The 26,497-nt window shown below is 46.2% G+C and overlaps 1 protein-coding gene across 4 annotated transcripts in view; it reads right to left on the bottom strand.

Moving 5' to 3' along the window:
• The window catches only part of kiaa0825 (KIAA0825 ortholog), a 155,898-nt gene that overhangs the window by 101,264 nt on the left and 28,137 nt on the right, over positions 1–26,497 (bottom strand). For 3 of the 4 annotated variants that reach the window (XM_071353902.1, XM_071353904.1, XM_071353905.1), the window contains exons 5-16: positions 25,694–25,879; positions 24,255–24,343; positions 23,850–24,074; positions 19,941–20,218; positions 16,961–17,111; positions 14,976–15,166; positions 11,225–11,413; positions 10,399–10,518; positions 8,757–8,896; positions 6,359–6,547; positions 2,535–2,762; positions 1,904–2,318 (exon numbers count right to left, since the gene is read on the bottom strand). In XM_071353902.1, coding sequence (XP_071210003.1) covers positions 1,904–2,318; positions 2,535–2,762; positions 6,359–6,547; positions 8,757–8,896; positions 10,399–10,518; positions 11,225–11,413; positions 14,976–15,166; positions 16,961–17,111; positions 19,941–20,218; positions 23,850–24,074; positions 24,255–24,343; positions 25,694–25,879 — 2,401 coding nt within the window. The remainder of the gene's footprint in view (positions 1–1,903; positions 2,319–2,534; positions 2,763–6,358; positions 6,548–8,756; positions 8,897–10,398; positions 10,519–11,224; positions 11,414–14,975; positions 15,167–16,960; positions 17,112–19,940; positions 20,219–23,849; positions 24,075–24,254; positions 24,344–25,693; positions 25,880–26,497) is intronic. The other variant, XM_071353903.1, reaches the window with a different exon arrangement.

Genomic DNA, 26,497 nt, shown 5'->3' with positions numbered 1-26,497 from the left:
TATCATTACATTTTAGGTGTTTTATTTAACTTTTGTACACCTGTGGTGTTCCCGGTCAGAAATGACCGGTCATTAGAAATGAATGGGTGAGACTACAATTAGTGTATAAAATTGAGTTCAGGCACATGCCCATTCATCACATGGACACACTTCCTCTCCCAGACCCCCACATGCATGTGTGTTTGAGCACACACACACACACCTCACTCCCCTTCTTGGCAACCCCCACAGGAACCTTTCCCCAATAGAATCTTTATCCCACGGGAACCAGACCTGTTGGCATTCTCACAAACAACCACAACATTGTTTCAATAAGAACTATTCTTGCAGCTCTGGTATGTAAAAGCTTTTTTGAGGCCTTGCTCACAATTCATTCTGTGGCAGCACAATGACCAAACGATATACTGTATGTGAGGCTCTTGATCATATCTTTGATCATGACACTGGTGAGGAGGAGAGAGTTTTTGTTAAACTTTGACACAAAGTAGTCTGTGATAAATAGTACAATGTGTTTCATCTGAGTATTTGTTATAGTCTAAATAATCCATACATTATGCTTTTTTTTAAACTCAAAAACGAGTTGTATGAGCTCAGGTCAATGAGGCCTACAGGCCATAAATAGCAAACAGAAGTTCAAAACCTGTAATGTTCACAACAACTGAAGTTGATAAAAAGATCTAACACAACGTTAGGTGATAATATATGCATTATTATGGATTTAGAATCAGCTATAATGGGGTGGTCATTTTGGCCCGGCAACACAGAATTAATTAACGTGAAACGAACACAACAGGAGGGTTAAGAACAAATTCTTATTTGCAATGACGGCCTACCAAAAGGCAAAAGGCCTCCTGCGGGGACGGGGGCTGGGATTAAAAAAGATATCTAAATATAGGACAGAACACACATCACGACAAGAGAGACAACACAACACAACATAAAGAGAGACCTAAGACAACAACATAGCATGGCAGCAACACATGACAACAGGGCATGGTAGCAACAGAACATGACAACAACATGGAAGCAACACAACATGGTAGCAACACAACATGGCAGCAGCACAATATATGCGGTGTTGCTCGTGGCAACGTCATTTCGTCGGTTAAAACTGTCATTTTGATCCCATGGATGGTCAGCCCTGGCATCCATAGCTCCGTCTGAGAATGTGAGAGTGGCAACATATCTCCAACCCATCCCTCATCTGTCTGCCAAAACAGTGGTGTGGTGTCGGTTTTGCTGTTCTTCGAATTGCAGAATGCCCCTTTAAGAAATGCCACCAATCTGAAAGGGCACTTTTCTCATCGGAGGGCAAAAAGGCACCCCTAGATCCCTATCTGTGTATGTCCCTGAATAGGGGCCCTTATCCGTCTACAGTGTTACATTGAGCCTGATGAAAAGTGTTTTCCACGCCACCGTGAGCTGTAGTCATCCGATCGTAATTATAAGTAAACACAAAACATAAACACAAAACATAGCGGGGACCAAACACTTCCCTTGCAGGTCAACAGGAATTTATGGAAGGGTTGACTTCAGTTGCAGGTCATGTGGTTCTCTCTCATGGCGCATGCTTTTATATAATCTGCCTCAACCAATCTCCTCCCACAAACGGCAGATTGATCATTCAACAGCATTATGTATTGGAAGATACTTTGCAGATTCAATATCAAAGCTAACGTGACCAATGATCATCTCTTTTGTTGTAATAAGTCCTGAATGGACACTGCTATGTTCGACACATCCTGAAGACTATAAAAAGAGAAACGGATTGACTGCAGCTCAGTGTTTGTCCACACAGTTGACATCTCACCTCTTGGAGCAGAGCTTGCTGTCCTTCCGCAGGATAAATTAGGTTTGGTTAGGATTACAGTTAGGTTAGGATTAAGTTAGGTTGACCTCTCACCTCTCGGAGCAGAGCTTGCGGGCCTTCTGCAGCTGCATGGAGCACCACTTGGGCTTCCTCTCCTCCAGAGCCTGCAGTACCTTGTGCACAGTGGGCTTGGGCACACCCTTCTGCTGGCCCTGGCCCATGGTCCCCTGGAGGCACTCTGACAGCAGGGCCAGTCTCTCCTTGGCTCCCCGGTCCAAAGGCAAGCCGCACAGCAGCTCCAGTGAGTTGGGGTCCTCCAGGCACTGGCAGAGACAGCTAAGGAGGGCCCAGAGGAGAAGGCCTGTGGAGCGCAGCTGCCGAGCATGCTGGGAAAGGTGTTTCTCTGCGGTGTGGAAGAGGAAGCGTACTGGCAGGGGGAGGGAAGCCACGGCCGAGGGCAGGTTAGTGTAGATGAAGGAGAGAGCCTGGAGGACCAGATTCACCACACCTGAACAGACAGGAGAGACAAACCAGGGGTCAGGAAACAAAGTGTTTCAGACAATACTGAGCATGAAATAAATATGTTAATTTAGCTAATGGATAATCAATTTGGTTCCGGTGTATTACAAGAAGAGATGCAATGCAAACATACATTTTTGTCATCTCTGGAATTTGGTCCACACAATAATCCAGCTCAAAGTGAGACAGTGGTGCCAGTACGTACTCTTAGCTGATTCCCTCCCCTTGGGTGTCTGAAGGCTATAGCTCCACTCCTTGGGGACTTTAGTGAGGATGTTGTCTGGGACGTCCCGTCTGAGCAGGGGGGAACAGGGCTCCTCAGAGGCCTGCCAAGCCAGTACCATGGTGACCAGATGGCCCAGAAGGCAGTGGACAGGCTGGTTGACCACTCCCCGGATAAAGCTGATCACCACGGGGACAGGCCGCACTGAATCTAGGACAGGCCAGGACAGGACAGGGTCAGCAATCACTTTCATGACAGATGAAGAGTAGTCGTTCCGAGTGTTCCAGAGAGTTCTTCTTCTAAATTGGCTAATGCTTATCAATCGTATTTAAATCAGCAACTTATCGAAACCTGGGAAATCAGGTGAGAAAACTCTGTCAATCACCGATTTATAAATCACAATTTCAGTGCCAAGGAGAGAAAGATTATTTGAGGGTGAAAAACTGAAAACAGAACAACAGATTGAAAAAGCCGAACGTTGTAACTGTAAATCTTTTGGTGCCGAGAAGTGTTTGAAACCCACTACCAGGAGAAGAGAGGTATTCTGTATCAAAGCCAGGTGGGCATTAAGGTGGATACCAGCTTTGCCGAAGTCAGTCCTTTCAACGTTTTGGCCTTCAATAGCCTGTACATATCAGTACCAGATCAGCAACAGTGTGCAGCTGTACGGTACTCATAACGTTACCGCGGCACCAGCAGTAAAACAAAGAGCTACATCAGAGAGATTTAGTACAGTGGCAGGACTGGAATGCATTGAAGTCCCAGGGGAATCCTACCATCTATAACTCTCCATCCCTTCAAAACAGAAAGTAGAAGAAAAAAAACCACGACGTGATATAGGTCTGCTACATGGTAAAGCAAGACCTCTGTCTCCAAAAACCTCAACCCATTTGTCAAAAGTCACCCCATATTCAAACCCTGTTCACAACTCAGCACTTGTATAATCACTGACTACTTCAACACATAAGACTTGAACCAGCTCGAGCTGATCGTTAAGTCATGGGACATTACAGACTGTGAAGAACACGCGGCACAGTAGAGAAGTTCCCAGAGAGATCGATAGTTTGGTTCGGGGAACTCCTGTGCCCCAAAATTCAATTACACACCATCTCAGTTGGGAGGTGCATCCCAGAGCAGCAATTAAGCCAACGATAGCAGGAGACACACAGAAAGAGAGAGAGAGAGAGAGAGAGAGAGAGAGAGAGAGAGAGAGAGAGAGAGAGAGAGAGAGAGAGAGAGAGAGAGAGAGAGAGAGAGAGAGAGAGAGAGCACCGGGTGACATTGAGACTACAGGAGTGAATCCACCACTGTCTTCTCTCCTTCTCCCCTTCCAACCTCCTATCCAATCACCCTAATTTATGCAACAATAATTACCTCTCGCATGTGATGGAGAAAAAAACTATGGCAAAAGGAGCTGGGACTCCACAGGAGCCCTGATTAAACCCAAAATCAAAGCTTTCGCCAGAGAAAAGGACGTGTCAGGGAATAATTGCAGTCTGTGTTATTGAGCACTGAACGATTAGTAGTACGATTAGCTCGACAGGATGAGCTGATGTTGGAGCGGGACTTTTTCTATGTTTCGTAATGGAAATGACAACACGTAAACAGTCACCAGAGAGCCAGTTAAGGGAGGGTTTGCGCTGCAGTTTAGGATTATTTGTACTGAGCCTCGAATCCATTCCGATAAAAGCCCAATTCGGACGTGGTGTATTCGTTAGAATGGTGACGACAGTATTTACCAATGGGCATGCACACACACTAGCACGCGTGCACACACGCACTCACACGCACTCACACACGGCCACATAACTGCTAATACCGTTAACCTATACGTTGATTTGAACCTGACGTGGGTCAAATAGACATCTCAAATAGTTTCATATAGTTTATGTTAGGTGTGTATAATTTAGCTTGGGGTTTGTACTTTTGGGACTATTCCATTGGATCCATTGTACCAGTCAAACTAAATCAATTGCAGCTCAAGTTGGCTATTTCCCAAAACGTGATATATTTGGATCCAGATCTGAACATCAGGGACCATGACAAAGTTAGGACATACAGTTGAAGTCAAACGTTTACTTACACCTTAGCCAAATACATGTAAACTCCGTTTTTCACAATTCCTGACATTTACTCCTTGGAAAAATTCCCTGTTTTAAGTTAGTTAGGATCACCACTTTATTTTAAGAATGTGAAATGTCAGAATAATAGTAGAGAGAATGATTTATTTCAGCTTTTATTTCTTTCATCACATTCCCAGTGGGTCAGAAATGTACATACACCCAATTAGTATTTAATAGCATTTCCTTTAAATTGTTTAACTTGGGTCAACCGTTTCGGGTAGCCTTCCACAAGTTTCCCACAATAAGTTGGGTGAATTTTGGCATATTCCTCCTGACAGAGCTGGTGTAACAGAGTCAGGTTTGTAGGCCTCCTTGCTTGCACACGCTCTTTCAGTTCTGCCCACACATTTTCTATAGGATTGAGGTCAGGGCTTTGTGATGGCCACTCCAAAACCTTGACTTTGCTGTCTTTAAGCCATTTTGCAACAACTTTGGAATTATGCTTGGGGTCATTGTCCATTTGGAAGACCCATTTGCAACCAAGCTTTAACTTCCTGACTGATGTCTTGAGATGTTATCCACATAGTTCTCCTTCCTCATGTTGCCATCTATTTTGTGAAGTGCACCAGTCCCTCCTGCAGCAAAGCACCCCACAACAGGATGCTGCTACCCCCGTGCTCACGGTTGGGATGGTGTTCTTCAGTTTGCAAGCCTCCCCCTTTTTCCTCCAAACATAACGATGGTTATTATGGCCAAACAGTTCTATTTTTGTTTCATCAGACCAGAGGACATTTCTCCAAAAAGTACGATCTTTGTACCCATGTGCAGTTGCAAACCGTAGTCTGGCTTTTTTTATGGCAATTTTGGAGCAGTGGCTTCTTCCTTGCTGAGCGGAATTTCAGGTTATCAATATAGTACTCGTTTTACTGTGGATATAGATACTTTTGTACCTGTTTCCTCCAGCATCTTCACATCTTCACAAAGTCCTTTGCTGTTGTTCTGGGATTGATTTGCACTTTTCGCACCAAAGTACGTTCATCTCTAGGAGACCGAACGCGTCTCCTTCCTGAGCGGTATGACGGCTGAGTGGTCCCATGGTGTTTATACTTGCGTACTATTGTTTGTACAGATGAACGTGGTACCTTCAGGCATTTGGAAAATGCTCCCAAGGATGAACCAGACTTGTGGAGATCTACAATTTGTTTTCTGAGGTCTTGGCTGATTTCTTTTGATTTTCCCATGATGTCAAGCAAAGAGGCATTGATTTTGAAGGCAGGCCTTGAAATACATCCACAGGTACACCCCCAATTGACTCAAATTATGTCAATTAACCTCTCAGAAGCTTCTAAAGCCATGACATAATTTTCTGGAATTTTCTAAGCTGTTTTAAGGGACAGTCAACTTAGTGTACACTAGTATGTAAACTTCTGACCCACTGGAATTGTGACACTGTGAAATAATATGTCTGTAAACAATTGTTGGAACAATTATTTGTGTCATGCACAAAAACGACTTGCCAAAACTATAGTTTGTTAACAAGAAATTTGTGGAGTGGTTGAAAAACAAGTTTTAAGGACTCCAACGTAAGTGTATGTAAACTTCCGACTTCAACTGTAGGTTTCTTCAGTGCTTTTCTTTGGAAACGCAGTCTGCATCCTGCATTGTGTGCTCTCGAGTGCCTACAGTACAGTGCACTCCAGTGTAAAATACAGGTTCTGTATATCAACAATGAGGTTTGAATACCTGCCAGGCTGTATAGATAGTCCCATAAGTGTCCTCTGTCAAAGTAAGTCTCCAGGGCCAGAGTCAGGGCTTTGGGGAAATTGTTCAGAGAGCTGAGCACGTTGTACATAGCCTCCATAAACTCATCTCCAGCATCGCTCTTCACAGGAGACACAGCATCAGCATCTGCCTCCTCCTCCATGCAGAAATCTGAAAATATAGTCCTCTTTTAGGAAAAGTTGAAGTGACAGACACACATAAAATGCCAAGGACTATAAGTGAAACCCAAGCATTCAAACACGTTTGGGAGTGTGAGTCAGTTTTGAATGGGGTCTCTTCAGCTGCAATATATGGCCGTGCACTGCTAACCTTCCATTTCAACCTTAGCCGTCATGATACAGAACATTCCCCAGCTGCACCTTCGAGGTGGGGGCTGAGGAGAGGTGGAAATAAAGCAATATCAAACGCGTCAAGCGAGAAAATATCTCAAGGCTGTCAAGGCTGTCCAAACTGGGACACGCCAACGAAAGGTAACAAAATAACTATTGGCATAGAAAATACACACCCACACATCTTTAGTGAAACTATACAAAAACAACTGAATCCCCAAGCCTCTTGTGGATGAATATCTAGTAGACGGAAGGCAGGAAATAAGTAAGAACACGTTCTGCCAGGATGTCCTTGTGGGGGTCGCTGCAGGCATGGTGTGGTGAGGGTTGGGGGTGGGAGGTGGGGGTAGGGGCCGAGGGGGAGGGGGATCATCTGTGTTCCTTCCGTGGCACAGGTCCAGAGGCCGTCCGTCAGTCTGTTTTTGTGGGAGATGACAGGTATTTGAATAGGAGGCCGAATGCAACGCAACACTCAATGAGCGGGCCCTTTGATGGAAGGCAGGGAGCTGTTTGCGTTCCCCCTTGACAAATGTTGGACTGTTTTAAAATGACAGGCCTAAATTACCTGCCGCATTAAGGGACGCAGGGGCCCTAATATCACCCGGCTTAATAAGAAGCCAGGAAGCCCATCGCCGCTCAACCACTGATGGGAATTGATTTCCTTTCTGGGTTTTTTTCTCCCGACGTGGCACAAAAAAAAGTGGTCAAACATCCTTTGACCTACAATCACTCTATTACACTGCATTATGTGGATAATGCTGCCGCCTTGTAGTCTGTCGGCCTGGTAATTGGTCCTTAAGGAGAGGGCGCGTGGTGATAGCGCCATGCCCACCGTCGAGGGGAAAGGGGGGACTTATATTCATTTCCACTTGGGGTGCTGAAGAGCATGGCGGGTTAACTAGACACCTTTTAATAATTATCCCATTATGGAACCGGAGATGAGTTATGATAGATAGACTACCGTTCCATCTCTGAGGAGTCTCTCTCTCTCTCTCTCTCTCTCTCTCTCTCTCTCTCTCTCTCTCTCTCTCTCTCTCTCTCTCTCTCTCTCTCTCTCTCTCTCCCTCTCTCTCTCTCTCTTTCTTTCTCTCTCTCTCTCTCTCTCTCTCTCTCTCTCTCTCTCTCTCTCCTCTCTCTCTCTCTCTCCTCTCTCTCTCTCTCTCTCCTCTCTCTCTCTCTCGTCTGTAATTGGAAGCAGACACAGTGTGTGATGATAATAAAACAGTCCTGTGTATAAAGCTGCTCATTTACAGAGAGGACCTAGCGTAGCAGAAACCCCTGCCCGGCCTGCTGGCGCTGCTGCGCGAGAGGACAGACCCACCTATCAGAGAGCAGTTAAGGCAGCAGTGGCTGCTGAGAGTTGGGACGAGGAGGATGGCCGGGTTTGTCTGGTTCCTCTTAATTAGCCGGTCTCCGAGGTAGAGTTCGGTGTGGTGGCGATGTTGATTTACGGCGGTGCAGTGCAGGCCCGGGCGACGCTAGCTAGCCGGCGTTGTTATTAATGAGGTCGCTTTAATGTGAATTAATGTGCAAGTGCACAACAGTCTTTAAAGGTTACACTTTCCCAATGTGGAGAGAGGAGAAGGAGATGTTTTAAAGGTCAGTGTGTGAGCTCAGGTTAGCCCTGTTGGGTGTTTATTACGGCTCTCTATTGATTTAGTCAGGATGATGAAGGCCCCGATGATGATGAGGAGGATGATGAGAACTCCATAAAACAAATGGGCCACATCCAAAGATGTTCAGGCACTGCGTGAATGTGATTAGTTCCATTGGGGCCCTGGGCACAGATTACATTTTAAAGGTATCATAACCAAAGTGGACACTATCCTACCCATGGGCCTCTGGGAAGGGAGGGCTTGTCTTTGGTTTCACTTTGCCTAATAAAGATCTAACACATGAATAAAAAATATATATCATATTTGGGAGAACGAAGAGTTTGTGCCACCAACAAAACAACAACATAACATCTCAGAAAACTCAGTCGGACGAGCGGGTTGTTAGAGCATTTCCATCAGAGTGTGTTGTCTTACGGGAGTGTTCCAGGAGGACTCGCAGCAGGTGACAGTCTCTGTGCAGGATGGCGGTCAGCAGCAATCTGGGACTGCATCTTGGGTCAGAGGTCAGCAGCCTCAGCTGGCACTCGGAGGCCGCTTCGCCCGCCAGGCCCTCCCTTCAACCGGGACAGTCACAGGACAGGCGGACAGACGGACAGGAGAAACGGCGGCGGGAGAAACAACACACAACAACAGTGACAGATCTGCAGCGTCGGGTAACTAGAATGATAGAAAGCAGTCCAATCAGACAAGGGAGGACGCACATCCGTGAACCGCAAATATCCTGTTATGATATAGCAACTTCCTTGAATGTCAGTTCCTCCCCTACCAGATTAGTCCGCAAATGCCTTCATGCTCGCTTACTTAGAGTGTGCACCAGGAAGGAATTACATTTAATCTTGGCCAGCTCAAAGCAAATGAACATTTGGGGAGAAGCCAAATACATACATAAATATACAGCATAACTCTCTATGTATTTTGTAGAACCATGAGGCTGCAGCCAGCTGGGTGTAATGAGGCGTGTCCCTTGGAGTTTGCGTGTGACTGTGCATGTGTGTGAATGTGTGAGTGTGCACGGGCGTGTGTTGTATACGTCTCAATAAAAACCTGATAAAGGGCAAGAGAAAGTAGGCGGAGGAAGGGGGAGGGAAAGTTAGCCATCCCGTTCCAGACAAAAAGCGAGAGCGTGGTGCACCCTGCTGCTTGAGTGAGGAACACTATGCCTTAACCCGACGGCGCAATTTATGATGTCACTCGGGCTGCAAATCCAGGAGAGATCCTCCCTTAACTGCTGTGATAAATCTGACCGGCTACAGCACAGGGTCGGCTTCCAGTGTCAAAACAGAGAGCACCACACTTTTGATTGGCCATAATGCTGCTTGATTTATCGACGTGCTTTGTGTTTTTATTGTTGTTTTACTTAATAATCATCGCAGTCGGTTTATGTGAGGAGCTGAGCTGAGGGAAGGTCTGGTTACCGGGCCCAGCCATGGAAGGACCTGTGGATTTGGCCAGGGAACCACAGCACAGCAAGGCACCCTGCCATCGCTGAACATGAGGAAAATAAAGAAGGTCATAAACATTTCAACTCTCAGGGAGTATGGCAGAGGTTGGAGGGGGGGGGGGGGGGGGGTGATTTGCACTCTCTAAGCCTGCGATGACATCACCCAAGAGTAAGGGTGGTGAGGGGTGGGGGCAGTACGGGGCGAGGGCGGAGAGTGACTGAGTGCACCTTCTCAGGTCAGAAAAGTCATTCCTCCCCAAACCCCCAAACACGAACGCATGCACGCACACAACCCACCCCTCTTCCCACTCCGAAACAGTCGTCTCTGTTCACACCCTCAGTGAAACCCCCCCCTCAGCAGCCATTAACATAAACACAGTGTGTGTAGCAGCACTATTGATTCCCACCTCGACTTCTTTAACGGCATCTGTGTTGTATTACGGTCCCTGGGGAAGACTGGGGGCCCTCGCGAAGACGACGCCCTAGCAGAGCTATATCTGCAGAGTATACGGCCCTAACTCAGCACACATATGGCGCTTGACATAAGGTCCTTGGACCGTGGTGGGTGTACTCTCTGCGTGTAAGAGTTTGTGCGAGTGGGCGTATGTTACGTACCGTGCTGCCTGCTGGGTGAACAGGCCAGGGTGGATGGCACTGAGCCAGTGTATGCCAGGGCTGCCTGGGGAATGTGCCAGAGCTGGCACAGAGCCCTCTCCAGGTCTGTACTGGAAAGTCCTGAGGGATATGACACATAGCCATCAGAATACAGCATATCAGCTCTATGTGTCCTTTGCCTACGCCGTGACTGTGTATGGACCTCAGAACCGCCTCAATTCGCCGGGGCGTGGACTCTACAATGTGTTCGAAAGCGTTCCCACAAGGTTGCTGGCCCATGTTTGACTCCAATGCTTCCCACAGTTGTGTCAAGTTGGCTGGATGTCCTTTGGGTGGTGGACCATTCCCGATGCACACGGGAAACTCTTCTGCGTGGAAAAACCCAGCAGCGTTGCAGTTCTTGACACCAACCGGTCCCCTTCATCTACGCCGATTGAAGTGGATTTAACAGGTGACATCGATAAGGGATCATAGCTTTCACCTGGATTCACCTGTTCAGTCTATGTCATGGAAGGAGCAGGTGTTCCTAATGTTTTGTACACTCAGCGTCCTACAGCAAATGGTGGTTGAACTGATGGTGTCGCGGTATGACACCCTGCATAAAGAGTGGTCTGTTACAACAAAGCCAGGTTAATCTTACCATGCTGCAGTAATGTACATTAATATAGGTTTATGATGTCAGAGTGAAACCCTGGGACTAAGCGGTTGTTTAAATGACGACAGTTCCCAGAGGTTTGAGGTCGGTGAAAGGCAGACAGTATGCGCTACAGCTGATTGGCTAGTGCGGCCGGTGTGAGAGATCAGATGTCAGAGGCTGTGTCTGTACCAGTAGAGCTGAGGCAGGGGTGCGGTCACGATGACCAGCGTGGTCAGGAGCTGGTCACACAGGCTGTGGATTGAGGCGACCCAGACGCAGCCCGCCACCGACGGCTCTGACTGCGCCAGCGCCTCGGGCCGCTCACACACACTCCACATGAGCTGCTCCACACACAGCAGCACCACCGTGATGTCACACCTGGGGGGGGGGGGGGGGGGAGAGAAGGGGTTAGACACTACACAGAGCATCCCTTACTCTCATCAGGCATGACATCATGACATGACAACATGGTTGGCGAGCCAGATGAAACCTCCTGCTGAGTTTATGACAGGACAGTTACGGGCCTGAGGCCTTCGCTCTACTATGTAAAAAAAAAAATGGCTTCTTTCATGTCCAAAAACCAGTAAATCTGTTTCCTCAATTGGTTGTAGGGCTTTTATTGGACTATTTCTTCACGGGAGCCAAATCTGTCATCACCGTTCTAAGTTAGACGGACAGCATTCCTAAGTGTGTCTTAGTGTAATCATGTGAGGGTTGTGAGTTGGAGCAGAGATAGACAGAGGAACCCTACACTTCCTCTCTCTCTTTGGGAAGCCTGTATGTAACACAGTGTAAGCACACACGCACACACACCCACACACAAGCACACAAGCCCTCTCTCCCAACACTAGTTCATGGACGACCTGCACCCTGTCATCCGTCAGCGGTGATGGGAGGCAGTTGTGGACTGAAGGCCTCACATGTGTTCAGGGTGTGTTTAGTATGTGTTAATGAAGCGTTCAGGCCCCCACGTCAAGCCCAAGAGGAACAATATGGAACTGAGCCTAACCCTAACACTACAACACTAACAACATCAACAAAACCAACAACACCAACACCACAAACAACAACACGAACAACACCACCAGCACAAACAATACTAACAACAATAACAATACTAACAACGCGATCAACGCCAACAACACCAACAGCACAAACAACAACACTAACAACAATAACAATACTAACAACGCGATCAACACCAATAACACCAACAGCACAAACAACAACACTAACAACAATAACAATACTAACAACGCGCTCAACACCAACAGCACAAACAACAACACTAACAACACTAACAACACGATCAACACCAACAACAACAACAGCACAAACAATACTAACAACACAAAAACCACTAACAACACTAACAACACCAACATCACAAACAATACTAGCAACACAAACAACACTAACACTACTAACAACACTAACAATACTATCACTATTAACAACACCAACAATACTAACAGCGCTAATACTTCTAACAATACCAACACCGCCAACAATACTAACAACACTAACACCGCTAACACTACTAACACCACTAACAATACTAACAACACTACCAATACTAACACTGCTAACAATACTAACACTGCTAACAACACTAACAATGCTAACACTACCAACACTACCAACAATACTAACACCACTAACACTACTACCAATACTACTGTCTCGAACAATACTAACACTACTAACACCACTAACAATACTAGCACCACTAACACTACGAGCAATGCTAACACCACTAACAATACTAACACTTCTAACACTACTAACAATACTAACGCCACAAACAATACTAACACTACTAACAACACTTACAATAATACAACCACTAATACTAACAATACTAACACCACTAACAATACTACCACTACTAACAATACTGGCACCACTAACAATACTAACACGACCAACAATACTAACAAGTCTAACAATACTAGCAATACTAACACCACTAACAATACTAACAGCACTAACAATACTAACACCACAAACAACACTAACAATAGTAACAATACTAACCCCACTAACAATACGAGCAATACTAACACCACTATCAATACCAACAAAACTAACAATACTAACACCACTAGCACTACTAACACCACTAGCACTACTAACAATACTAACACCACTAACAATACTAGCAATACTAACAATACTAGCAACACCGACACTGCTAACACCACTAGCAATACTAGCAATACTAACACTACTACCAATACTAACATCACTAGCAATACTAACAATGCAAACAACACTAACAACACTAACAATACTAGCACCACTAACACTACGAGCAATGCTAACACCACTAACAATACTAACACTTCTAACACTACTAACAATACTAACGCCACAAACAATACTAACACTACTAACAACACTTACAATAATACAACCACTAATACTAACGATACTAACACCACTAACAATACTACCACTACTAACAATACTGGCACCACTAACAATACTAACACGACCAACAATACTAACACGTCTAACACTACTAACAATACTAACACGACCAACAATACTAACACGTCTAACACTACTAACAATACTAACAATACTAACAATAGTAACAATACTAACCCCACTAACAATACTAACAATACTAACAATAGTAACAATACTAACCCCACTAACAATACTAACAATACTAACAATAGTAACAATACTAACACCACTAACAATACTACCACTACTAACAATACTGGCACCACTAACAATACTAACACGTCTAACACTACTAACAATACTAACACCACTAACAATACTACAACTACTAACAATACTGACACCACTAACAATACTAACACGACCAACAATACTAACACTACCAACGATACTAACACTGCCAACAATACTAGCACCACCAACAATACCAACAATACTAACAATACTGACACTACTAACAAAACTAACAGCACTAACAATAATAACACCACTAACACCACACACACTACTAACAACACTAACACTACAAACAACACTGACAATACTAACACTACTAGCAATACTGACACTACTAACAATACTAACACTACTAACAATACTAACGCTACTAACAATACTAACATCACAAACAATACCAACACCATTAACAATAATAACAACACTACCGCCACAAACAACACTGACAATACTAACAATACTAACAATACTAACACGACTAACAATACTACCAATGCTAACAACACTTGCAATACTAACACTACTAACCCCACTAGCAATACTAGCAATACTAACACTACTAACAACACTTACAATAATACAACCACTAATACTAACAATACTAACCCCACTAGCAATACTAGCAATACTAACACTACTAACAACACTTACAATAATACAACCACTAATACTAACAATACTAACACCACTAACAATACTACCACTACTAACAATACTGGCACCACTAACAATACTAACACGACCAACAATACTAACACTACTAACAAGTCTAACAATACTAGCAATACTAACACCACTAACAATACTAACAGCACTAACAATACTAACACCACAAACAACACTAACAATAGTAACAATACTAACCCCACTAACAATACGAGCAATACTAACAATACTAGCAACACCGACACTGCTAACACCACTAGCAATACTAGCAATACTAACACTACTACCAATACTAACATCACTAGCAATACTAACAATGCAAACAACACTAACAACACTAACACTACTAGCAATACTAACACTATTAACAATACTAACAACACAAACAACACAAACAGCACTAACAACACTAACAATAAAAACAACACTAACAACACCAACAACACTAACAATAATGTGTGTGTGTATATGAGTGTATGTATGCATGTTTGTCTGTGTGTGTGTTCCTGTATGCATATGTGCGCGTGTGTGTGGGGAAGCCCAGCCTCATACCATACTGTACCTGATCTGCAGGTGCCTCTTGTAGGAGGGCCGTGCCCTGGAGTACCTCTGCACCAGAACCTGCAGACTCTCACTGGTCACCTGAGCCAGCACGTCCCGCCCCACAGAGCCCGGCACAGCCAACCACAGGTCAGTACGCAGCCCAGTCAGGAAGTAGTGCCACATCTGCACTGAGAATGAACACCTATCACCCTGCAGAGAGAGAGAGAGAGGGAGAGAGAGAGAGAGGGTGGGGGGGAGCGAGATATAGAAATGGAGAGATGGATGGATGGATAGATAGATTGGAGAAACAGTGAGCGAGCGAGAGAAAGAGAGAGAATGAGAGAGATAATGAATGTGAGAGAGAGAGAGAAATAGAGAGAGAGAGAGAGATATAGAAAGAGACAGAGAGAGAGAGAAGAGAGAGAGAGAGAGAAAGAGAGAGAAGAGAGAGAAGAGAAAGAGAGAGAAGAGAGAGAAGAGAAAGAGAGAGAAAGAGAGAGAAAGAGAGAGAAAGAGACAGAGACAGAGACAGAGAGAGAGAGAGAGAGAGAGAGAGAGAGAGAGAGAGAGAGAGAGAGAGAGAGAGAGAGAGAGAGAGAGAGAGAGAGAGAGAGAGAGAGAGAGAGAGAGAGAGAGAGACAGTGCTGTCAACACATAGAAGGCCCCATGGTCACACCACCTGCACTCTGCACCTGGGCTCCTGTTCCCCTATGTGACTAAAGACTGCTTTCATGCCCTGATCTGTGGAAGGCATCACAGACAAGGGGAACAGTCTGGAATATCACTAAACACACAGATGTTCACTCACACACACACGCACACACGCACACGCACACACACACACACACACACACACACACACACACACACACACACACACACACACACACACACACACACACACACACACACACACACACACACACACACACACTGAAATTAGATGACAGAAAGATGAATGGGTTTTACATCGGGTCAAAGAAATGTTGCAAAAGAAAGACAGAGAGAGAGGAGGGAGATGGAGAGAGAGAGAGAGACAGGAGAGGTGGAGAGCGAGAGAGAGAGAGAGAGAGAGAGAGAGAGAGAGAGAGAGAGACATAATGAGAGAGGCTGGTTTCCTGTCTCTAATTGCTTTCAGACAAGGGGGGGGGGGAAACAGTCCTAAAAGTTGGTGTTGTGACCAAAGAGAGATTATTAACAACATGTTCGACATCTAGTAATGATCTCAACCCCCTCTTCCCCCTCCTCCCCCAAGCCAATCATTTAGGGATTGTCTCTGGACAGAGAGCATGACCATACGTCCGGGATTAAGACTCCATCCTCTGCCTCTGGACCCAACAGACCCCCCTGAATTACAATCTGTACCAGGACCAAGAGGAAGTGCACGTGTGGCTGAGACTTGTCTGTGGCTGGGCCTGGCCAGGTTCTGGGTCTTGGTGCTGGGTCTGGGCCGGAAGAGCTAAGCTGCCTCCCCTGAGCTCCAGGATCCAGGACAGACAGAGGAAAACACACCTGCACACAGCAGGCCTGTCTGACCTCAGTGACCGGGAATGGAGGGAGAGGGAGGGAGTGGGCGAGGGAGGGAGGGGGTTCTGGGTTGGTTTAGGGGGCATAGGTATAGTTTGGACAGGGGCTCCAGCAGCCCTGTTTCCAGATGGTCACAGTGCAGACGCCTCGATCCCACCAGCCCTCAGGGAAGCACAGGAGCCCCAGATGTGCTGGGAGAGCTGAGAGTGGAGCCCTGAGTTTGGGGGCGGGAGGCGAAGGGGGTGCTAATAACGCAAAGAGTGCATTTTGGGAATACATCTAAAGAGAGAGAGCTCTTCATAGTTGTAGCGACAATTTTTTTTTGAATAGACACACAACACACACAAAAAAACACTACAAGACTCCATTGCTCTCTCTTGCTGACAAATACTTTCAGAGAATCTCAATTAGCACAGAGAGCATTATCGAAACGCTTGCTACAGTAGAGTACCATGCAGTAATTGTGGTCTAGCTCACCTCGTAGAAGGGTTTGGGGTCAGCCCAGTGGTGGCTCTCTGCGTCTTGCAGGATAGTGCTGGTGCACACCTGGACACAGTAGCTGGCCAGCTGCTCTCTCAGGCGCTCCGTCACATCCTGGTACCTCTGGATGGGCAGCAGTGTCATGGTGCTGCAGGGCCACAAACAACACACATACAGGAATACCATTTAACAGGATTGCACAGGGGCCAAAGAAAGGGGAAGGGAGTCAGGGAGGGGAGGGGTCAGTTCAAGAGAATAGGGGGTGAGGGGCCACAGGGCAGATGAAGGTGGGGGGCGTGAGGGAAGAGGTTGGGCACATGGGCAAGCAGGGCACTTTGAGGAGGGATACGTGGAGTGCAGTGGCCAAAGGGGTACTAGGAGGTAAATAAATCTGCCAGATGTATTCACAAATGGCTGTGATTAGAACCACTCCATCATTTCCCTCCCTTCCTTCTCTCTTAGCCCCTCCCCCTTCAAACAGCCCACCCCCTTCTCTCCAAACTCTCTCCATCTTGCTCCCCAGCCTTCTCTGTCAGCGCTAGGCCACACAGGCTCTCTGTAGCCTTCTCCCTCTCCTCTGCCTTTAACCTTTGGCTCAGTTTGTGAGGCAACATCTGTTTTCCAACCAACACATCTCCTCCATTCCACCAGACAGACGAACGGACGGTGCAGTCAGGCCATCGCTCGCACACAGATATGCAGATTCTTTACAACTCAATTACAGAGTTTTACTACCTTTGGCAGTGCTCTGACAATCTCCCTTGGCTGAGAAACTACACTGGACATCAATAAATCCCCCAGAATATTTTGGAAAATATGTCTGGTGAACCCCCTGGCTTTTTATGGCTTTCTGCTTGTTTTAAATCTTTGTTGTCATGAAGGTGCAGTTTTCTTTTAGCTATGACCAGGGTTGGGGAGTAACAGATTACATGTAACATGTAATATTGTAATCGGATTACAGGTACTTTACAAAAACTAGATGATTACTTTGAGGATTACTTTTAAATTCAGAAATGGATAAATTCAGGATGTTTTCAACCACAAAAAATCATTGGCACTTCTCTGTTTTCTCAATGACATTCAAATCAGCATTGAAAAAAGGTGCAAGTTGACGTTTGTTCCACCTGAGCGAGTCTGACCACAAGTCAGGGACCACTATGATGACACACCAAATGTGTTTGATGGATCGCGGGGAAAGAGGAGGAATAGGCTTTTGGAGGCTACAGTCCAAGCTATGTCTTCCAATGGTGCGACTGCTGTCGGCATCCAAAATGATCCAACTTGAATAAACGCTTGGAGGTAAGGATGACAGTGGTGTAGTCTACGGTGATACAGATATCACTTATTATTGATATCTACGAAGCGCCTTGATGTGAATCACACTGCTGCACTCTCATTTAGCTATTTGCGCCTTACGGATTGTGGTTGTTGTGGATGGCTGATCACAAATCTAAATGTGTATTTGAACCCAATAGTGGTTGAATTCAAGCAGTTTAAGCTGCCTATCAATCATTGTTTTTGAAGCCAGTTACAGCCAGTGAAAAATACATTCTTGCAACAGCTGCATAATGCGGATCCCAGCCTACGGAATAAAAATGGGGCTTTTATTGCTCAATCTAATTCATGCTGATAAAATTAAAATCCATAGGCCTAATGGACACATGCACAAACTCGTACACTTTGGATAGACTTAAAGGGGCCATCTGTAGTTGCTACATTCATTTGTGGACTATATATCAATGGATATATCCATAGATTCTTGAAGAATATAACTTGTAAATGCCTCATAAGCTTAGTTCAACTGTCATACTCCATGAGAACCCAAAATATAAGCTTGTTTTACTCCAATGTTTGTTAACATTGTAAATGTAACATGGTTAAAACTATACGTTTTATATAATGGATGGCCAGTCCTTGCATCCATAGCTCTGTCTATTCATCTGAGAGTGGTTATATTCCTCCAGGCACATCCCTCATCTTTTTACCAAAAGAGAGGCTGGGCGACTTTTTGTTATTGTTTCATCCGTGGATTTGCCCTTTAAACAGCTGCAAATGATCAAGATATCAAAGTGTCACCAACAAAAAGGTTAACAAAAGGCCTATAGCAAATGCAGCATATGGCATTCATTTTTCACATGTAAATAGCACTTTTCAGTGGTGCTTAAAGCATGCCATTCCATGAGTGCAGAATTTATTTTTCAACTCGAATCAATGAGCCCAATCAGTCCTTCATGACAACACAATCATAAACAACAGAGTAGGGCTGGCAAATAGGTCTTTCGTTTTGGGGTCATGCTCAGGTAAAACAATTTGGCTAATCTATACTTCCATATTTCCAAGTCCTATTCTTGAAGATCAAAGGGTATAATGTATTGGAAAGACTGGAATTCTGACAGACTTTGATTTTTAATGTAAAGTAATAATTTAATCGTATTATATGTAGTAGAAAGCACCTCTTGCACTGAGATGCAGTGCCTTAGACCGCTGCACCACTCGGGAGCCCACATAACCAAACCATGAAGTAAAATTGAACATCCATATATGGCCAGCTATGTAAACTTTAACATGGATTTATCCTGCAATAGATGTCGTTCAATTGGTAACATACATTTTTGTCTTCTTCTAAAGCCTCTTGAGAGGAAAGTAATCTAAAAGTAACTGCACGTAATCAGATTACGTTACTGAGTTTGGGTACCCCAAAAGTTACATTACTGATTACAATTCTAGACAGGTAACTAGTAACTGTAACGGATTACATTTAGAAAGTAACCTACCCAACCCTGCCCATGACACAGGGTTGTAGTGATTATGTAACTGAGAAGGGAGTTGGAAGGTGGACTGTTGAACAAGGGGAGTGGGTGGTGTTTAATACAACTATTATGCTCTTGTGTGTGGAAACAAACAGAGGTACACGTGCACACATATGCACGCACGTACACAGTATACAAACTCGCACACGCAGTCTAAACAGACTCACACTCTGGCTGCGGTGGTGTTAGTCTCTCTGAGTTGGGCCTCGTAGTGACACAGCCGTTGGTGGATGTACATACTGGTGCCCAGCAGAGCAATCAGGTTCTTCAAGGGGGCGGCAGAGGGCACCTCCCCTGCCCGTTCCTCCACACGGCCCAGGATGGCAGACGTGACCCAGGCACACACCTCCACGAAGCTGCAGCGCACCTCCAGGAGGGCGGCATCTCCACACGCCTCCGCCAGGGGCAGGAGGGCATCACACTCCCCCATGATGTCGCCACAGAACTAGACGGAGAGGAACAGAGTGGGGATGGATGAGAGCCAAGCCAACAAGAGAGAGAGAGAAAGCGAGAGCGAGAGTGACAGCATAGACATGAGGTGCCTCTCAGTAAAGGCTATAAACTACAATACGTCTCAATCACCTTTGTTTCTCTTCTTTTACACTCCCATCTTATCCATGCCCCTAACTGAAAGGTCAAGGTTCAAAGCTATAGAGGTCACAGGTGGCCGGTGGTACCTTCATTTGGGGAGGACGGGCTCTTAGTTATGGCCGGAACGTAATAAATGGAACGGTATCGAAACAGATTGAACACATCGTTTCAATGTGTTTGAGACCATTCCATTCACTCCATTCCAACCACTATTATGAGCCGTCCTCCCCTCAGCAGCCTCCTGTGATAGAGGTGTTTAGCTCTTCCTCCTGGTCATCAACCCCTGTCCCCCTGGCAGACATCACCTACCACATCTACACCTCCGCTCATAACATCGGGATACATCTATTCCTTTCCACCCCAGGAAAAGAATGTCTCCAATGTGCATTTTATTAGTGGGATTCAGTTTGAAAGACAGCGGAGAGCTGCGGTGCAGAGGACCGGGCCGGAGGTTTAGTGTCTGAACGTCTTCCAGTTTCCCTCCCGCAGCGCTTGGACAGCAGAAGCAGCACGTCTCCTTTTTCCACATTGGTCCTGGGGAAACTTTTCTGTTTGGGCCGTGCTGCACCTTTCTGTTTGGAAAGGACAGGATACTTGAGGAGCCTAGCAGCTGGGTGCGGTCTGTCTGGGGCAGGACAGTTGGTTGTTTTCAGTGGAGGAGGAGGGTGGGGAAGAGGATGGGGTGGGGGGGGGGGGGGGGGGTGAGGTAAGAGGATCGTCCTTCTATGTAGAAAGACAGTGTCAAATGAATCACCTTACAGAGCGAGAGACAGACACAGAGACATCACCCTGACGCACGCACGCACGCACGCACGCACACACACACACACACACACACACACACACAACCCTTCCCATTGACAGCACACTGAGAATAACGACAGAGGATCAGCGAATGCCAAAGAGTCACACGTGTGTGAATGAGTTCACCCTACTTTTTTATATGTGAGCTATGTGCCAGGGTGATTTAAACATGGCCAGGTACGATAATATATTTCCTAAATTCCCGCAGGAGTTGGCTTGCCCTTAATGTGGAAAAGCACTGAAAGTATTTTCTCCCTTCTCCATAACAAAGCCCTTCCAATAGTGGCAGCACGGATATATCAGCTCAGCTCCATTTTGTTTTACACTCACACTGCCTCACTTGACTTACTGTAACACTGGCAGGAAGTTTGACATTCTGTCAGTGAGTTTCCAATGTGTAGACAGAATTGACATCGCCTTGTAGCAATTCCTGGGCAGAATAAGCCTCTAGTGGGCCAGAAAGGACAGGGAACAATGTCCATTTGGGCCAGGAAATCAATAGACAATAGAGTGCATCGAGTCATTAGGAGCTTAGCAGAGTCAGTGCCTTGGGCCTGAGGCTTGTCCACCGGCACAGACGGACGGACAGAGACGGACAGACACAGCGCTCTGAGGACCCACAAGGTGTCAGGGAGATGTATCGCTCACACACCTCTTACGCTCCGGCTATAGACTGAGCCTTAACTAGCTCAGAACAAAGATACGGATCCCGGCAGGTCCTACAGGAGCACTCCACCGCAAGGTGATTGAAATGACAGAGGTAAGGCACGAATTGGATCACTCTCTGTTCCTATGAGACGTTTGTAAGGCGAGGCCACAGGCAGCTGAGAGACTGAGTGTACAGGCAGGGGTGAACGCAGAAAGAGCAAGCATTAACGTTGCGCCGTCAAACTAATGGACATACAAGGTAACCGCTAAAATAATGGAAACACCAACATAAAGTGTCTTCATAGGGCGTTGGGCCACCACGAGCCAGAACAGCTTCAGTGCACCTTGGTATAGAGGGTACAAGTGTCTGGGACTCTATTGGAGGGATGCGACACTATTCTTCCATGAGAAATTCCATCATTTGATGTTTTGTTAATGGTGGTGGAAAACGCTGTCTCAGGCACCGCTCCAGAATCTCCCAGAAGTGTTCAGTTGGGTTGAGATCTGGTGACTGACACACACGCACGCACACACACCCTTTTAACCTAGCCATGGTAGCCAAAATAATGGGCAACTAAGCATTTTTATACATGACCCTAAGCATGACGGGATGTTAATTCCTTAATGATCTCAGTAGCCACACTTGTGTGAAAGCACCTGCTTTCAATATACTGTACTTTGAATCCCTCATTTAATCAAGTGGTTCCTCTATTTTGGCAGTTACCTGTACCTATTTATGGTAATGTGGGCAGTGGAACGGGTCACGCAACTGAAGCTGGGATGAAGCTACAAAGGTATGCATATGAATGAGTGAAATATTGATCGGCTAATGCTTTTGAACCGGGCCACATTTCACGCTCGGGTCTTGTATAGTAATTTGCTCTCGCCTCAAACATGCGCGCACGTGTCAAAAAAAGGGGAGACGTAAAAAAAAAAAAAGCTCTCGCCTTTGGTCTCGGCGGGTGCTCCTCGATGCATATGCATGTATAACCTTTGAGCTGAGAGGCGCTCACATTTTAAGCGTCGACCTACACATAAATATGTTGCACAGGTCTTGAGCGGAGACAAATGCTGACACTCGTTAGCAACGAAGAGCCACAAGTAGTGTCGGTGTAAAGGGCTAGAGGAGAGAAGGAGGAGGGGAGAAAACACAGGCTTCTTATGAGGCAAGGACGGACAAAGAGGTTTAAGGCCCCAATTTGATCAATTGCAGATAAGGTAAACCGCTGCAGGTCCAATCAGAATGCTTATGGTGTAGCTTATCTTAGGTGTCAGCCACATTAAACGCACATACCCTACAACCGGTTCCGCTCACAACCACTTTCATTGGATATTGACGTGAAACCGAACCAAACACAGCGTCGACATTCTATGTCAACCCGCAGTGAACCTTTTCCTTTATCTGTAATTGATTGAATTGGGCCTGTGATTGTAGTGTGTAATGGAACCACAGTCAATTATGGTGTCCTGCCCACCGTACGGTACATAACATGGTGCCAGTCAACCAGGCACCCTCACCCGTCCACCCATCCCAGCCCTATCCAAGCCCTGTTCCAGCCACAGTAAAAACAAATGGGCAGGAAGCAGCGGGGGGATGGGGGAGGGGGGGGGTTCTGATGGAGGTGTCTGTGGGGGTGTGGGGTGGCACAGGTGAACCAGGAAGAGGATAGGGAGGAAGATAAGGAGAGGACGAGGAGAGAGAGAGATGTGGATGGATGGGTGGGGACAGAGGGAGAAAGGTATGAGTGAGGAACACTAATGTAAGAGAGAGACTTGGAGTGCGGAAAGATGGTGATGAACGAAAGAGGAACGAGGGGGTCATCTTGATCTGAGGAGGAGAGAGGGTTGATCGGTGGGGACTTAAGCAGGACAAAATACTCTGGGCTGAGGGAAGACAGACAGGGCTGCCTCTGTCACAAAGCCTGATTTTTCTTCACACAGGCTCTCATGGTACGAAAGTTGACTGAGCACTGTCATATGGACCACACACGAGGATGGATCACCCACATATTTGTGTTGATCTTTATGCTTACCTTGGCGACCATCTTGGGGCGGTCCCTCTCTGGGCAGGTGAAGGAGGAGTCATCTCTGTGGGGTGTGTTAGTCAGGACCATGTGGGCGGAGCCAGATGTGTGTGACAGCTCCTCCTGCTGCAGACTCTTGGTGCATACATCCTCCAGGACCACCTTGACACAGTGAGCCATATGGGGCACCAGCTTCCTGAACGCAGCCCTCCAATCAAACTCCAGAACAATGGCCTACGGCCAGGAAGAGACAAAAGCACAACCAATCAACACGGGGAAAGGACAAAATGAACATTTAAAGAGACTGATTCGTCAGAAACATGTTCGATCGGGTGATATTGCAGCAGTTGATAGAATAATGGTTTATTGCTCAAGCTGCAGTTCCTCCTCCGAGGCAGCAGAGGGCAGTCTCACCTCCGGACTCTGGAAGAGCGTCTCTGCCGTGGTCTTGCTACCATCCACAGTGGTCATATCCAAGTCGTCTTTGGTCTTTTTCAATATTCCTATCAACAGAAACAGATATGGATTCCAAATGAGTCTCAACATTGGAATAAGGTCTCAGATGATATGAATGTGTTTGGCCAAATCTCCAAGCCCATAGCTAAGGGAAATTAAATGGCCATCAACCTAAAGACAAGGCCATGACATAAACTCATTGATAACGCATATTTTGAGACAATAGGCTATTCAGGAAATACAGCTACTGTATAATTCTTAGAAGTGAAGTCTTTGGCACAAATATTGCTGAAATGTCCACGATAATATCCCATGGTAAATGGTGGGCAGCAAGGATAACGCTTGCATAACTGTACATAAACCAATCAGTAAAAGTGACAAGCAAATGACGACGTGAGCAGTAAATCAAGTTTTCAGTCAAACGCAACAGTGAGCGGTTTATTAGTCTAAATCTGAGGCTTGGAGTTGATTTGAACCCAGATAGCAACGGCCATAACTGGGCTAATCCTTTGAGGGTGCGAGGGGGAGGATAAGACGGGTGTATGGGGGAACAAATTAAAAGGAGCACACATCAAGGCCACGTTTTCCTAATCAGAAGCGGAAAAGTGAGACCCCAGGCGAGGCAATTTAGCCGAACAAGACCGCGCGGAACGGAAGAGGGGAGGAAGCAGCCCGCGAGTCACTTTTTGACCTTTAAGCCCATCTGATGAATTTCTGGTAATTAAGTCGTTTGATTGCCTCGAATTAATGATTTGGATAACTGCCCTTTAAAGGCTGTTTACTTCTCTGTAAATCGAGCCTTTCTGCATGTCTTGTTTTTTAATGTAACCTTTATGGAAATTACTACATGCACCAAAAGCTTTCATTTAACTTCTCTGCTCCAGTTCAGAGGGGAAAGAGGAGATGGCTGGCAAAGACTTGTACGGCAACCGCGATAATTCCCTGTTGAAAGTGCACATTTAAATAACACATGGAGAGTATGCAGTCGGTTTAGACTGCCAGGCAATTTACGTGTGCAAAAGCGTGCAGTGTTGTTGTTTGGCGTTCTGTGTGCATGTGTGTTGGAGTAGACTTGTCCCAGCCTGATGGGCAAAGAGACCTCTTCATCTGAACATCATGTGCTCTCGCTCTCTCTCTCTCTCTCTCTCTCTCTCTCTCTCTCTCTCTCTCTCTCTCTCTCTCTCTCTCTCTCTCTCTCTCTCTCTCTCTCTCTCTCTCTCTCTCTCTCTCTCTCTCTCTCTCTCTCTCTCTCTCTCTCTCTCTCTCTCTCTCTCTCTCTCTCTCTCTCTCTCTCTCTCTCTCTCTCTCTCTCGAAGGATGTGACATCACTGTTGCAGTCTATATTGACAGTTCACGCAGACACGCACTGGTGTTTGTGTGTTTGTGTATGCACGTACGTGGTTGTGTACCTCTCACACTGCAGGGAGTCTCCCCAGAACAGTTGATGAATGCCAGTTGAGTGGCCAGCTCGTCCACTTGGCTCTCCAGGCCCAGCAGAGTGCAGGCTAGCTGGGTCAGGACCCTCAGCTGGTGAGATGTTAGGCTGAAGTTCCTGCCTCTCCTGGGGGGCAGCTCCAGAGGCGCTGTGGTGGACGAGGTTACACAGAGAAAACAACCACTTTAGCCGATCTGTCACTAGCAGGCTGTCATTTCATATTACAGGATTATTCAACCTCATGTGGTATTCAACACACGCACGTACGCACGCACTCACAAACACACCCACACAGACACAGACGCATGCACGCCCGCATGCACACACACCTCTACCCCATCATATCACACCCTCTACCACCTTAGTATAACCTTACACCCCTTATGAATATCGATTCCCGCACAATTCCCAACACTCCAACAGCAAAGGAAAACTTTCTCCTAATGAAGTCACACATCCTCGGCACAAACTTTTCTCCCCCTAACCCGCGGATGACCCCCTCGGCAAATATGGATTTCCCATTTCTGAAGCTGCCAAACCCATCACCCAAGGGGATGTTCCGCATTAAGCCGAAGAATGGGCGGCTATGGAATGTGTTGCTGTACTCCCAGACACATGAACAAATACTTTTGTGTGTCCGCTTAAATGAGTTCCTCCACTGCGGAGGCATTTGGGAATGGATCAGCGCGGCATTAGCCATCGTTATAAAAGCACGGCCATGATTGAGTGTGGGGGGGGGGGGGGGGGGGGAGGCTTCCAATAATTG

Source organism: Salvelinus alpinus, chromosome 19, assembly GCF_045679555.1.
Source record: "Salvelinus alpinus chromosome 19, SLU_Salpinus.1, whole genome shotgun sequence".
NCBI lineage: Eukaryota > Metazoa > Chordata > Actinopteri > Salmoniformes > Salmonidae > Salvelinus > Salvelinus alpinus.
The sequence above is the reverse complement of the archived record's forward strand: the minus strand, read 5'-3'. Positions and strand labels throughout refer to the sequence as shown.